Below are 15,391 nucleotides of genomic sequence, written 5' to 3' on the forward strand. Positions count from 1 at the left end.
CATAGGTAGTGAATGAAGCTATTTAATAATATTGATCGTTCCGACTTCATTCATGTAAATCTTTTCCGTTTTTATGTTTGACTGGTTAATAAAAGTAAGATTTATGGGACAACCCTATTCGGTCTTTGCTTTGCTGTCAATATTTATGGTTTTAATTTGATTTGTTGGATTGGAAATTACAAATGAAGTTTTAAAAATATTTCGATGTTTTTGGTTACTGTTATATTGATATTGCCATAATCGTCTATGGGTTTTGACTGAATGCCCTGAATCCTAAATAGGCCAGTGGTGAAAACATGGCGTCGACTATGGGAGTATAGGTCCAGCTCAGGGACATTCATTAACCTCCTTTTAACACTGTATGCGAAAAGTATAACACTTTCTTAAGACCTAAGTTAGACTTTTAGACCTACAAAACCGTCCAACATAACCGCACGACCAACATATTTACCCTACATACTGCACTGTGATATAACAGCCAGTAATTAATACAGTAATACAGCGGGTTGCCGCCGCATTCCGAGGTATTGTTGCGCGATGCGCGTGCGCACCTCGCCGCGCTGCGATCAATGTCGCACTGCTCGTACTGTGTCAATGTTGTCGCGAAATAATATCGTTTAAGAACTCTTTTAAGTGAATTTTAAGAAGTTTTGATTTTAGTGATTTTGATAAAAAAAAATTCGTTTGTTGTAGAGAAAATAAAAAACAAGTGAATATTGACGTTATTGTGATTAAATACATTGTGTGTGGTGTGTTCGCAAAAAGTCTTTACTGAATTTTGAAAATTTCTTTGTTTGAAATGTCGAATCAATTCATCGCATTGTTTAATTGAATAATACAGATCTGTGAATAAATAGACCTTGCATTATTAACATGATGCATGTTTAGCGTTTTCAATCAGATAGTTTCCATTTTAATTGGGTTGTATTTTCGTAACTTCTTTTTTTTAATACTGGCTGACTCCCTGCGACTTCTAGGATCTGTGTCTCTCTTCCAGTCTAAGCCTGATATTAAATACGCAAAATCTTTGGAAAACGTCCTATCTCGAAAAACTAACCTTTCTGGTAGCTTCAGAGATTCTCTCAAACAACATGTGGCATACATAAGCCACCACACCAAACCCACTTTGGCCTGACACGCCGCAGGTTCTATCCCGCCAGTACAAGCAGTTGTGTGATCCACGAATGCTTGTCCTGAATCTGGGTGTCTTTATGCATGTGACTTGAATGTTTGTGTAGTTTCACTAGAATAGTATTAGAAAAAGGGTATTTATTGTGTTGTGCATAATACACCTATCTCCTTGCTTTATTATATTTTTGTTCTGAGTGCCTGCTTATCCAGATTTGTAAAGAAGCAGGTCCATAACGAATTTACAATACTATTCAAATAGTAAATTTTACTTAATACTTCAGTAGATATTGCCTTAAAAAAATTTAAGGCCCCTATGAAGTCTAGCTCGGTTCTTAATAAGCTAATAAAATAAACAAATGGAATGTTTGTGACGTCGTAATCTCTGGACTTACTGTAACGATTTTGGTTGCTTTTTTTACTATTAGACAGCTATGTTTGTCAAATACATAATTATATCCTTATTATTTTTCTGTCCTTTTATCGATTCTAATAAGGGTTAGATCCCTTATTCGTCTCCATAGACACTTGTTCTTTTTTGATAACTCGAAAGATACCGATCAACGAATTACGCATGGGTCAGCTAGTCTAAATGTTTTTTTGCTCTAAATTCCCACATTTTTGCTTGAACAACCACACACATAGTATTTGAAACAATAATATTGCAGTTAGCGTTGTTTAGAGGTTTGTTTACGCCGTGTTTTGTTGACATTCCACTTTCTTGTGTTTCGTTTGACATTTTGTACATAGCTATAGTAGCTATAGTTGTTCTGTGGACATGAAGGAGAGTGATTGTATATTCTGAGAGATGGATTTGGCTGATAAGAATATTCGACAGTACTGGCTGGCTAAATGGGTTCGTATTTATTTGTATTAAACCTCCTTACTAATGCACTTATTTGTGTAAAGGTTACCTTTATTGTTAGCTTTGAATATCCGATCGCTAGGTATCACTTAAAAGATGCATAGGGATTCCTACTCGCGACCCAGCCGCGTCAGCTCATGATAAAGATCCGAAACTAGTCGGACAATCCCGATAAATACGCGTGAGTAAACCATTGCATCATTTGATAATAAAAACAAATAGGTATAAAAATAAAAATAAAACAGTACTTAAGTACCTCTTAACTTATTTCAATGAGTCTATATCTCAAGACGCTAAGGTACATTAATAAACAAACGTTTTATATTCTTTAAAACATCTTTAAGCGTATCACAGACAAAAGAAATCCAATCTACAATCGCAAAACTATTTTCCGCTCATCAATGCCATAAAGACTCGATTTCATAGACTAACATTTTTTTTAACTTACAACATTCGTTCATTACTTCAATTTAATTGAATACATCGCTTGAATGAGTCGGCTTCGCTATTAATAGCTTCGCCATTGTATACTATCATTCTTCTACGTTGCTTGATGCCATAGACTGAGTAAAAGTTGTAGACGCGTCGCTCTGGAAATTGGCAGAAAATTACAGTTTTTTAGATTGGTCTTTGTGGTTATTTAGATTTAAAAGGATTTTGTGATCAGAAAAAAATACAAACACACCAAATTGTGTGTAAATTTACTTTCACTTTCGTTAATAAGTTTAATTAAACATTGTTTTTTAGAGAAGTGAAATATAGTTTTAAAACACGTATTGGAAAAAAATAATAACTTTTTATTCAAATTCCTGCTGTCACTTCAAACTGCTAAATCACAGATGTTGGAATTAAGAACGTATGAAATTAATTTGTAACTTTATTATACGCATAATGCTGCTATTATTTACCCCTATCTGTTTATCTATGGTCTATAACTGTAGCCAACATTGAATTATGTAGCACTAGAATAGCAATTCAAAACAATGATCATGTTCCACGCGGAAAGCGGAGCTGTTGTATCGACGCTCCTGATTGGTTAGAATTGTTTACGGCTATTGCGTTAACGATTCTGATTGGACAAATAAGACGAGTCCGAGTATTGAGCGTTGGGGGCCTACCGATGCCTCTAATATTAATACTGTTTTATTTGAGCTAGACGCCGCTCTATGTCATGTAATGCGCTGTCTCGCTTCCACAGCAACTGTCTTTATTCAAGAGTTGGTTGTTGGTGAGATTCCCGTGTCCCAAGTTATTTATTGAGTGTAATTTTTAAATCGAAAAAGTTCTAGGATTTTTAGTTCTTTCTAGACGTACGCTTATGTTCATGATGATCTGTAGATTGGACCTCATTGGTTGTGATTAGCGTTCTATTTTTAAGTTTTTTTTTCATCTATTCATAGTTGTAGTTGGCTTGTAAGTCTATAGAGTTGGCTTTCTTTGACATCCATATTTTGTTGCATTTTCAGGTTGTAGTTTCAAATTAATAAATAACTTTGTAGATGGTTCAATCCTAGCGTGGGCAAAGGACCAATTTGAATTTTATAGTTATGTGAAATTTCTTTATGATTTTTTAAGACTCCTTTGGCAAACGTTGACGGAAAACATCATGAGGTAACTTGGATTTCTAATATCGGAATCTGTATCACCAATCCGCAGTGAGCGGTAATCTAGTCCCCCTAGATTTAAAAAGTGGTTTTCAAGGAAAATTGTACCTCATCATTTTCCCCTTGGTATTTGATAAATATTTTTTTTGCAATATTTCTTGATCTCTGACTAATCGTGACATGTTACTGGTATGTAAATATGAGTAAAACAAAATGTAAAACTGTATTGTATCGTAAACAGGTAATAAAAGTTGAACCAAAACACGATGTTACTTGTTCTACGAGTCTTTAACCTGTTGGCACCGTTTTTTAGGGATCCGTAGCCGGATTTATAGGTAATTAAATCCGCAAGAACTGTTGTGTTGTTTAGACAAAATAAGTAATAATAAGAGAATGTGTTCTAACTTAATCACGTATTGTTGAAAGAGTTTTTACACAAAGTTAAGGTTAGGTTTAGGAAAAATATTGATAAACTATTCTTATTTAGCAACGACGTAAAATAAATGCCACTTAGAATATAGCTATTTAAATAAAAACCGAAACCTTGAAAGTTTCAATTTTCATTAGTTAAAGACATCTTCAAATAAATTTATTGAAATATATTTTGTGTCAGCCATTATATCATGCCACATATGGAGAACATAAATAAAATTCTTTCTACGGAACCATTATGAAGACATTTCTTACTTGACCGCTATTATTACGTATGTACAACATATTTATGCTGATCGTGACGCGACTTACCGCTATTCCCGAGGCTGAAAACGTGTTTAGATTTTGAATTTATTAAACGACACATATTTATGTGTTGGCAACACTGACATGATTTGTTCTGTTCTACTGTATTGTTTCGACATGTTACACGCTTGCTTGGAATGTGGAAAAAGGAGGTTTTAAGCTTTGAACTGTGAATTGCGGTTTTGTGTATGCTCGAGTTGCAAGTTCGATTCCTACGCAAGCACTCAATGATGTACCATTGGAGTAGTTATTTTGCGGTCCTATGCTTGGAATTGAAATGCATGTTCATTTGCAATGCAAGCAAGCACTCTGAAGACTTCTCCAAAGTTATTATGTACTCTCTTGATTATTATAAAACACTGACAAACTGTGAAAGATAACATCGTGAGGAAATCTTGTTTTTTTTTTTTATGTAGCCTGCTTTAGATCCCACTGCTGGGCAAAGGACTCCCCCTAACTCTTCCACACTTCTCTATTTTCTTAAATCTTATTAAAATTAATCTTAATCTTATTATAGGAAATCTTGATTACAAATGTTTTAATCTTTGGACACGTCGCAAATACGTCGTCTCAGAAAAAAATTACCGCGCCCTACCTTTTCTATTTGTTTTAATATCGCAGCGCCTTACTATTCTATACATTTTGTATAAAAATATAAAAGATAAAAATGATCAACGATTCTGGGAGTTTATATTCACAAATCAGGATGTTGTCTGTTTAAGACTCTGGACTTTTCAAACAAACGAAAACTAATGATTTATCTAATATCTCCTCGTTGAATCTGTAAAAGTAATCAGTAGTTACATTGGACTATCTACAGCCATTCCCTGCCGGCTAATATCATTACGACATCCATTAACGCTTGACGCATTCCTTCTATTTCCTACTAATTGAATTGTCGTATTATCGTCTGTCTACTTAACGTTAGTTAGTATTGAGTTATATAAGTAATATCTTATTATATCACATCTGTTTACTTGATGAAGGCTAAACTTGCCTTATGTCACCAAAAAGACAATAATAAGGTTTTGTTCATAACTTGGCTGATTTGATCTCATGGATGGATTTTCGCGATAGTTGGTGTTGAAGCTCATACTGAACAAAATTTTCGAATTGAATCAAAATAGAAAAAGGAGAATCTCATCCGTTAAAACTAAAAGATGTCTGATTTATTCGCGTTTAATAAATGATCATGGATTCAAAAAATGTTCAGCAATATCATAATTCCATCACCCCATAATTTGATCATTTTCAAGTTATACACAAATACCAGTCTCAGTCCGACCCAGCTAACTAATTAAGATTGTCAATCTGAATCGTAAGTTTGCAGTATCTGCAAAACATTTAGAATTTTCAGCATTGTGATTATATTTCTCTCACCATCAAACACATCTATAATTCAACGCATTCTCTATGAGACCCTTCACCAATCTACAAACAAATCAATTCTAATCCTTAAGGACACACATCCTGTTATCCCGTATAACAATTGCTACAGATATAAAAGTGGTACGCGGGTTAATAATGGCGGCCTGTCATGGCGTCATCGCGTCTCCGTGGAATCGGGTCAATGTCCACTGACCGGGATATGGGATACGAGGCCTTTCTCCTGATGAAATGTGTTTTTGAAATTGGAATATGTTTTTTGGAGATGTATTTTTTACTCTTTTTTTTGTAAGCGCCTGTATTTTGCTGTGAAAATGTGATTAATACTTTTTAGGGATTTAAATTGGAGCCATTTTTTTCTTATTTTTTTGTTAGCGCCTGAATTAGTGATGATATAAACTTACTAGTAATAGATCTTGTTCCGTCTACAAGACAAGTTTCATTTTATCATTCTTTATTACCTTTATTTTGCATCTGTGACAAAAAACAAATATCATTGGATCGTTAGTTGGCCGAAATATCTGAAATTTGTATCATATACTCGTAAGTCTTAAAATTATTGATTTACGTAAAAAACAAACTTCAAGGACAAACATTACTGACCCAACCTTCTATTTTTAAATCTCCGTTTGACGTGAAGGTCATGGCTATAGAAAGGACTTATTAATTCCCGCCAAAAAAAAACTCAGACAGTCTAAAGTATTTGAGCACTGGCCTCTATTATGATACGCTGATATTGCGATCTTTTTCAATTTCTTAAATCAGTTACTACTAATAGTAGTAAAATTCAAATAGTAATAATTTACTATTTGAAATTTGCCTTATTCGCGGTAATAAGTCAATAGTCGAAGATCGTTGGACCAACAGACATTGAAGTAAAAGTAGTTTGATAGCAAACGGTCTGGTAGTAGTGGCAGCGATTGGCCAGCTTGCTTTTGTCTGTACTTCCACGTATCCCGGATGCACCTGCTCCCTGCTCATCCAGATTTATCAAAATTAGTTCAGCGTTGATAAGTAACAAGCACGCAAACAGAGACGCATTAACTTTCGCGTTAATAATATAAATGAGAAGTAATAGGGATGATGACAAATTTTTTTTGCAGTGTCCGTCTTGTAGATTTTTGTATAATAATGGATACGTATTTTTTTATTTGTCCTGCGAACATAAATTTACCAAATTACAGTGAATGAAACTTACGCGTGACGTCACGATTGAGTATAAATTTCACTCTATCGTTACATCACAAGCCCCTTCTCCTAAACTTTAAAGCAGTTAATCTTTGTCAATTCTAGTTTTTCTGAAAAAGGAAAAAATACGTGTCTCATACTTTTCAATTATCTAACTGAGGGACTAATGAGATTTTGCTTTTTATACCCAGTCATCATTCCTATTAGTCATTCACGGTCATGTCAAGTGAAAATAATCGACCATTTTATGAAGCTAACAGTAATTTTGTAGAGAAATACCAAGTTCAGCATACACTAGTAGAGGCCAGTGTTTTTAGGTAACCTTGACTATGTCCTATGAGTCAGATCAGGCGACCCGTTAGATTTAATCAGGTCTTGACATTAAATATGTTAATAGTATGTTGGTAAGTATGTTTTAGTGTCTTAAGTTTCTAAATCTATAAAATAACGATTACGTAATGCAGAAGTTATTATATTTATAAAAATGGCTTCGTGAATCTATATATGCAAGAATTTTGAATAAGGGCCGTTGAAATACGTGATTTTTTTTAATTATTTTTATAATATGTTACCAAATTATTTTTACGAAGGATCTAATTAATGAAAATACCCTAAACCATCTGGATACAGGTAGATTTGGCAAACAAGTTATGCTTAAATTTTGCTTTTCGATGTAATGTACATTTTTGCAAACGGTACTTCCAGTTTTTCCCATTAATTACCATTATTTCATTTTAGTATTACAAATCTTTCAACTAATTAGGGCATTTAGTTATAAAATTAATTGACCGAACATTTCCTTATTTTATTGCATTGCGATTGTCTGAATCATACATAACTGAATGAAAAATACTGTTAGTGTACAATGAACCATACACCAGCGTAATTAGACTAGCAAAAAACGACCTTATTACGTTGATTTAAGATCGATATAAATTGTAATTTGTCTCAGTACAGTAAAGCACACAGCGGTTTATTCGTTGAACAAAATTATTCCTTATTGCGTTGACTTAAAGTAAGTGCAATTTTTGCAATGTACAATTAACCCCGTCCAAGTGATATTTTCTTTGAACGAAAACCGGCCTTGTTGCTTTTATTTAAACTATATTATTTGTAATGCAGTAAATAAGGTTTACTGTACAAGTAACACAATTTCAAGCTCATTAGGAATATTGTAGTATCGCCTTTCTCTTTATTACTATTTTCTACGTGTGCTTGATGTCGTTAATTCTTTAACGAAATGTGTCACGTATATGCATCCAGTATCTGCAATTATGAAGAAACATTTCTGTTAGCAAAAATGAATAATTAAGTGATGTGGTATTTGTTTTAGTTCTGACTCCAACTTTTATATTCTTTCATTTTTTCATTTAAAACAATGTCAAAATCATACACCACGTTTACCATGACCGGACCATGTCAATAGGTATTGTAAACAGTGCCTACATGAAGACGTCGAACGGATTCTGAAGTATATCGTGTTTGTTTTATTTAAAAAAAAAAACCATCCCATGGAAGCTGTAGGTAAATATGTGATTATAAGTTTGTAGTGGCAGTCGCTCCTTGTAAAACACTGGTACTTAGCTGAATCTGGTTAGATTGGAAGCCGACCCCACCACAGTTGGGAAAAGGCTAGGCCGATGATGAAGTTTGTAATGTATAAGTTTTAATTAAAAACAAACTGAAATGAAAAGATAACTTTTTGACATCCTTATCTTCTAGACAAGAGACGTCAACTTTCTTAAAACTTCCAAAAAAGAACATTTTTATGATCACAAAAAATCACCTTTAAAAATGAAAAGTTTTCATCTACTATCAAAATTGCTCGCTGTAAAATGTCTGCTTTAAACCTTGAATTCCATATAAAATTCCTATCAACGTCATTCCATTACTGATTGGATGTCAAGTGCTTTGAACGATTGCCAATTTGCCAATATCCTGTGGACGGTCCGAGTCATCTATCCTGAGTACCTGCCTCAAAATATTGGCACGTAATTCACTTTGCACACTTTATTCAACTCATATTTGCGCTCCGCTCTCTGTGTGAGTAACCCTTGTCAATGTACAGTGATGTCGTGTACTAACACAGCTTTCATTTGTGTGTCACTGTCACACATATAAAATCTTCCGTATTAAGTATACAATTGGGATCGCACGCACACATAGCGCCGCGCATACACATGAGTTGAACTGTCCGGAACAGACTGTTTTAGTTAGTCTATACTAATATTATTATTGTCGAAGTATTTGCTTACATTAACTATCGTCGTTATGGATTCTAAGATGTATTTGTGTTCATAAAACATTAAAAGTTTACTCCGATTAAATATCTTTAGCTTTTAAGTGTTTAGGAGAGTAATTTAAAGATTGAGTTTAGATTTTTATTGAGTGTAGACTCTACGACAGCTAAGGAATTAAAGGAGACCCTGGTTTTTATTTTAGATAACGTCAGATGGTAAAAAATATCATTAGCTGATTGAATTATGTACGGGAGAATCAACATTTCACTCACGGGAGATTCAAGTCAAGAGATACAAATTCAAGAGATTTAATCAAGAGATGATTAAAGTCCGTTTTAAGACATGTAGAATTAAATATGTTGTGTTTCACTGCCATTAACCTCTACAATCCAAAAAGTATTGACTGCTTTCCCAAAAAATATTTCAGAAATGTTAAGGTCCTCTGCTACCCAGACTTCTAAATCCTAAATTACTGCTGTTTCAATCTTCTCGTCAATGATGAACGGAATTCCATTATAAATAACTTTAAAATAGGTTATTTATGAAGCTATAAATCGTGCTATTTAAAGACCTGTCGGCTCATCATCTATTTTCAAATACGTTCAATTTTTACCTCAACCGCTTGATAGAGTGGATTCCTGCTATGACCAGAGAAGTTGTGTGGTTTATAATATAACTTTTGTTATGTATATAATAATACTAATATAATAATACTTTTGTAATGTAACAGCGCGCCAGTTTGAAGAAATTGCAAACCTACAATTGAAATTTTCGCACATTGTTCATGTTTAGAGCAGTAATTGTAATAATTATGATAAATTCCGTACCAAAAGACCAAATATTGACCAAAAATCTATCTAGAAATTAAAACTTGAATTAAAAGATTTTGTCATTTTTAACTTTGTTCTCTTCTCCTCTTAAAATCATCCAAAAAATCATTCATCTATCTCAAACAATTCTAAATCCAATCCTGTTTGTTATGAACAGAATCCAAATCTTTGCACACATCCCATTATCAAAACCGTCATTTCCGTAACACACTATACATTAAGACCAGTCTTCTACAATCATTGTCTTCTAGATCATGACCCATTTCTTAAAAGAATGTTGACCCGACTACTGCGTCACCTCTCAATTTGTATGCGCGCACGCATCTGATTCACATCGCGTGCTCCTACGGTGGAGAATGCGTTGACACCGACGCGTTTTACTTATTTACATCATGTGACACTGTTTTATGGAGTTAGAAGCTTCAGTCGAGATTGGATTATGACGTTTAGATGCTTGTGTCAAACTAGTAAATATACTAGCACTTGGTTACGAAGCAATATTGCCTTAACCATTTAAAGAAAAAAGATTAGCATTACGGAGTTTTCGGTAAGCCGTAGAAAGGACATAAATCTGTTATCTAAAAGATATTTTAAAGCGTTTCTTTCAAACGATTCTCCCGAATTCCTCTGTTCAAGACGTTGGACTGAAAGAGTGTACGTCTTTCAGTCCAACAGACTTTAGACGGACCGACGCTAGACGGAATTTGTACCTCGTGTCACGCGTTTTAAAGCATATTGGCAATACCGGTACGTTTATTTAATTTCACCAGTGAGAGAGACATAGAAAGTCGAAGAAGACACAAGCAATATTCTTATGTTAGAAGCGATACAACGATTACTCCCATCACTTTTACACCGATATCTAAATTTATTTTCTATTCCTTCTTTCGCAGTTCTGCTTCAAGAGATGTCTTGCCAAAAGCATTTGCTTTGTACACCTCTTTCATTTTCTGTTCTTGTGTAATATTCAATTGTAAAATGTATTCGTACTTATAGACTTTATTTGTATTCCTGTACATCTGATACACAACGTAAGCTCAGAATGCGGCGACAGTTATTTTATAGAATCGTTGTATAACGGGAGTATGTCGCTATTGTTTATACGCATATTTAGTTCTGTATTGTCTATTTAAATGGTTTTGTTTGATATTGCGTTATTTATATTGTTATTAGATGCAGATTCTTCGCGGCACGTAAGGTTGACACACTACTTTAAAACATTTTTTTCCATTCCGTAAAAATACTTCGGCTTGCCGCATCCAGCATCCGCCTGCAGTCTTTCGCAAGTCGTCATCCCACCTGGCCAATGGGCGTCCTACACTACATTTGCCGAGTCGCGGTCTCCACTCAAGAACTCGATGCTGGATGCGGCAAGCCAAAGACAGGGCGCTATGGCGCACATTGGGGAAGGCCTACATATGTCCAGCAATGGCTAAAGGCTGATGATGATAATGATGAAAAATACTTTAGAAACAAGACTATTTTTATTTAAAAGTGATTTTGTAAATAAGTTTCGAAAATTCCTAAAAAGGGCTTGTAAAAAAACTTTGAATTTGAGTTCATTCGAACCCCATTTTGATTCCCCAGACTTTGAATAAATCTTTTTAGTTTCACTCATTTTCCAATCTAGATAGCAATTAAAGATCGCCACACACGATCCACGACCAAGTGTTACAGATCGTCGCGATAAATAACGCTGTGTGACAACTTGTTAACCTATTCGCCTAGAAGCAATTAATACCAATTAGAAGGAATAAATGCTGTTTGTAAGCAGATAATGTGTGTGAACAGTATTTATTGAATTATGATAATGGATGGTAGGCGTTGCTCTACATTAAGTAGATACTTGAAGGACCGCGTATCTAAAGTCTGTTCTTGGTCCTTCGGTACATCATCATCATCATCATCAGCCTCTATTCGTTCACTACTGGACAATTTCCTCCCCAATTACTGTCTCTTCGGTACTTGTTACCACGTTAAATCTTAAATCAAACAATTCGAGTTTTCGATTCAGTGATATCCAAAATAAACTTTTTTCTCTTCTAAATTGAGACTTGGTTGATAAAATACTTAGAGGATAAGAAAATCCCCTGCGTCTATCCCCTCCGTCTTAACCCTTATAATTAAATACCATTTATCATAGAATGCCATAAATAAAAGTGGCATTGTAATTGAAAGTTTTCATAGAATACTAAAACATGTAAAGCAGGTCCATGTATTTTACGTTTATAATTTAAAAGTAACTGTCCAAAAAGCAAAAGTGTCCTCCAAAAAGAACACAATGTGCAATCTGCGCATGCGTCATCGGTTTTTACGAACTTATTAATACACGAGGACAATATCGCTTATTCATTTTGTCATTCGATATTCGATGCACTTATAATAATAGGGTTAATCATAAATCATGTGTTTCTTATATACAATTATACTCCTAAATGAAGACCGGGGCTTGCAATAATGTCGTATGGTAATGCATCCTACACTCTAAAGCCAGTATTGGAAGACGTGGAAGCAAGACGGGGCGTTATAAATCGCATAGCGCTGTCTTGCTTCCGCAATTCCTATAGTCTTAGTTGAAAAGGTGGTAGAAGGATTGTAGGACAAGTGGTTTAAGATTGGTACTTATGTCCTTTTTAAGAACATTGGGTGGTCCTTTAGTTTCCATAACTCCGATTTAGGTCATAACGAGTCTTCGCAATTAACCTCTGTAGGAAGAAACTCATTACTCAGTTTATACTCAACAATAGTCGAGGACATAATTGCATGCGTTCAAGATAAGATAACGTTGTTTTTCTTTGTTTTGTCTAATGGTTGTTGGAGGTTCAATTGCCCTTTTTAAATGCTATTGCCGAGTTTCTTTGAGTTACAATAACAACTAGTTTTAAACTAAGCGATCCCTTGAATATTAATCACCTGATAATTATAATTATAGTCTCCGAGTCTCAAGAAATACTGCGTTCAGCACAATTTTCCAGGGTAAAAATATGCGAATTTGCGCTATACCGCAAATTTCAAGTCAGAGCCACAAACTACTTGATCAGCCAGTCTGATCAAAGTCTTGAATTCTTATAAGGTTCTACGTATAGTACCAACCGTATACATATTTTATAAATTTTCTCCACTTTCTCGGCTTTAACTATTCTAAGCAATGTCTTGGGTGTTTAAATATTTAGTAGCATGAATATATCAGTTAATCAAGAGCTCGGGTCCTTTTGTACGCAAAGGACATCTTAATTAATCATGAACGCTCAAACATGTTCCATGAGCTCAGTACAATAGATGAATCCTGCCTTATTCAGGACAGGCCCAAAAAGCTGGTTTGAGATTTTGAATAATAGATTAAAATTACATTTTGGCTGTAGTAGAAATTAGACATTTACGAGAACACCTGGGAATAAAGTCTGGTTCTGTGTTGAAATGGAAGCCCTTTCGGTTTATTTTGTTTTACAATGGTTTTACTTGGTAAAAGTGCGGTTGATTATGCCTCGGGAAACATTGTATTCATTTAGGGATTTGACTAAAAAAATCTAATTAGTCCGTCAAATCTCGTGTGTCGTCTCTTATCAGTACACCTTTTACCGACAAATGACTTCTAAAGCCCCCCACTTACATGTTTTCGCCACCTCTGATGCGTTTTATTATTGTCATTTTTTTATTGATTTGATCGAACAAAGATAAGTGTCCAAGATTGGTTTTGCAATCGACCTGACGGACTTAATTAGAATTTTTCAGTCAAATACCTCATTAAACTTGTTTGAGTTTAGATACTTATTCCTTTAACGCGTTTCGATGTTTTATATGTGTTGCAAATTAGCTTTCACATTTCAAACCTGCAACAAAGTAAGTATCTTAACTCCAAATGCGAAAGTGTTTGCGTCAATCAATTTTATGGGTCGGTTGCTGGCAGGCAAAGCAAATTTAGTTGCAAGGATACACATCGGCCACTTTGAGTAATTCAAAGGGACTCACTACTGATGTGGGCTGCATTATTTATTGTTATACTCCCGAAAGTACGGCCAGGAAAGAAATTATCCAACGCAGAGATTCTTAAAGCAAATGTATGCGATCATATTCAGTGTGTTGTGTTTGTGCCAGACCAAATAGACTGGATCTATTACCTGTACTTACAACATATTAAGCACCAATTTCTACATTACCCTTCAAAAATACTAACACTTGGTTGAGTGGTTTGTGATCACTGATTTGTTCTGCTGTCTGTCCTTTCGAAGTGGTGTTGGTTGCTTCGAAAGCGTATGACGTGTGCTGATAGTTTATTGGTCCTTTTGGCGGTACTGCTTTGTTATATCTTGGTCCTTTGTTCCGCAACTCCAAAAATGATACTCTTGAACTGAAATACCTACTTAATTTTCTTCATCTTTTTTCTTGGCTTCGAGCCATTTTTTATCATATTTAGAATTGATTAGAGTAATATGGAACTAGTTTATAAAATTTACTCGTGCATTTATTTGCGGACGTATATCCATAAATTGATTTGTTTCATATCGAATTGAAAATTCCATTATCTGCTTCTTAATCTTTGTTTGCACATTCTTGAGTTAATGTTTATTTAAGATTTAAATAATATTTATTTAAATAGGAGTCGCGTTCAAGGTAGAATTGTTTTGATACGTTTCTTAATTTATGGTGAAAGAGCGCAGACTTATGCATCTAATGAGCTTGGGCTTAATTGTCAGTCGGCCTGTATCATCACGTAGAAATCATTAAAGCAATAAGAAAATCCAGTAAAGTGCGCGAACTCTGAACTGAAATGGTTCCGAAATGGCTATAGTGAAACAAAATTTCATATCAAAATGGTCACCATTGATAAACCTCGACTTTAATTATAACTTCAATATAATATAATCTACCAGAAGAAACAGCTGCTAACAGACTTACGGATAGAAAGACTAATAGGATTGCGTTTGACCTTCGTTTACAAAACGCAAAAAGCCCACTTTTTATTAACGTTAACAATATTTGTTTCAGAGCCAAACCGCCATGTTCAATTTCATGAAAAAGACCGCGGTGTTGACGGGCGGCGATGTTGGCGGCGGAGAGGAGCGGGACGGGGACAAGGAGCGGAGGAAACGGGAGAAGAAGGAAAGAAAAGAGAGGGAGAAAAGGGAGAGGATAGCTGCCGGGCTGGAGGAGCCGCTTCGGCTGGAAGAGGTGAGTCTTGTGAAGGGGATGGCAAGAGCTCTGGTTGAAGCTTTGTTAGACGAAGTGAGAGGTATCGAACGAGTGACGCTGGTGCTAAGCGTTGCCCCTCACCGACTAAGTGCGGGAGACGTAGCATCAGTAGCATGGCGGTTCAGGTTTAGTCAGTAAGAGTCTGACACTACTCGCTTCCTCCCCCGAGGAAGTTGGTGTATCCCTCTTGACTTGTATGAACATTTGTGTGTCTTAAGCTAT

At 35.0% G+C, this 15,391-nt stretch overlaps 1 protein-coding gene across 1 annotated transcript in view; it reads left to right on the plus strand.

Moving 5' to 3' along the window:
• Positions 1–15,391, plus strand: part of LOC113493528 (unconventional myosin-XVIIIa) — a 270,245-nt gene that overhangs the window by 22,110 nt on the left and 232,744 nt on the right. Inside the window, exon 2 of the mRNA XM_026871543.1 lies at positions 14,966–15,148. Coding sequence (XP_026727344.1) covers positions 14,978–15,148 — 171 coding nt within the window. The 5' untranslated portion in view covers positions 14,966–14,977. The remainder of the gene's footprint in view (positions 1–14,965; positions 15,149–15,391) is intronic.

This window comes from Trichoplusia ni, chromosome 1 (genome assembly GCF_003590095.1).
Source record: "Trichoplusia ni isolate ovarian cell line Hi5 chromosome 1, tn1, whole genome shotgun sequence".
In the NCBI taxonomy this organism is placed as follows: domain Eukaryota; kingdom Metazoa; phylum Arthropoda; class Insecta; order Lepidoptera; family Noctuidae; genus Trichoplusia; species Trichoplusia ni.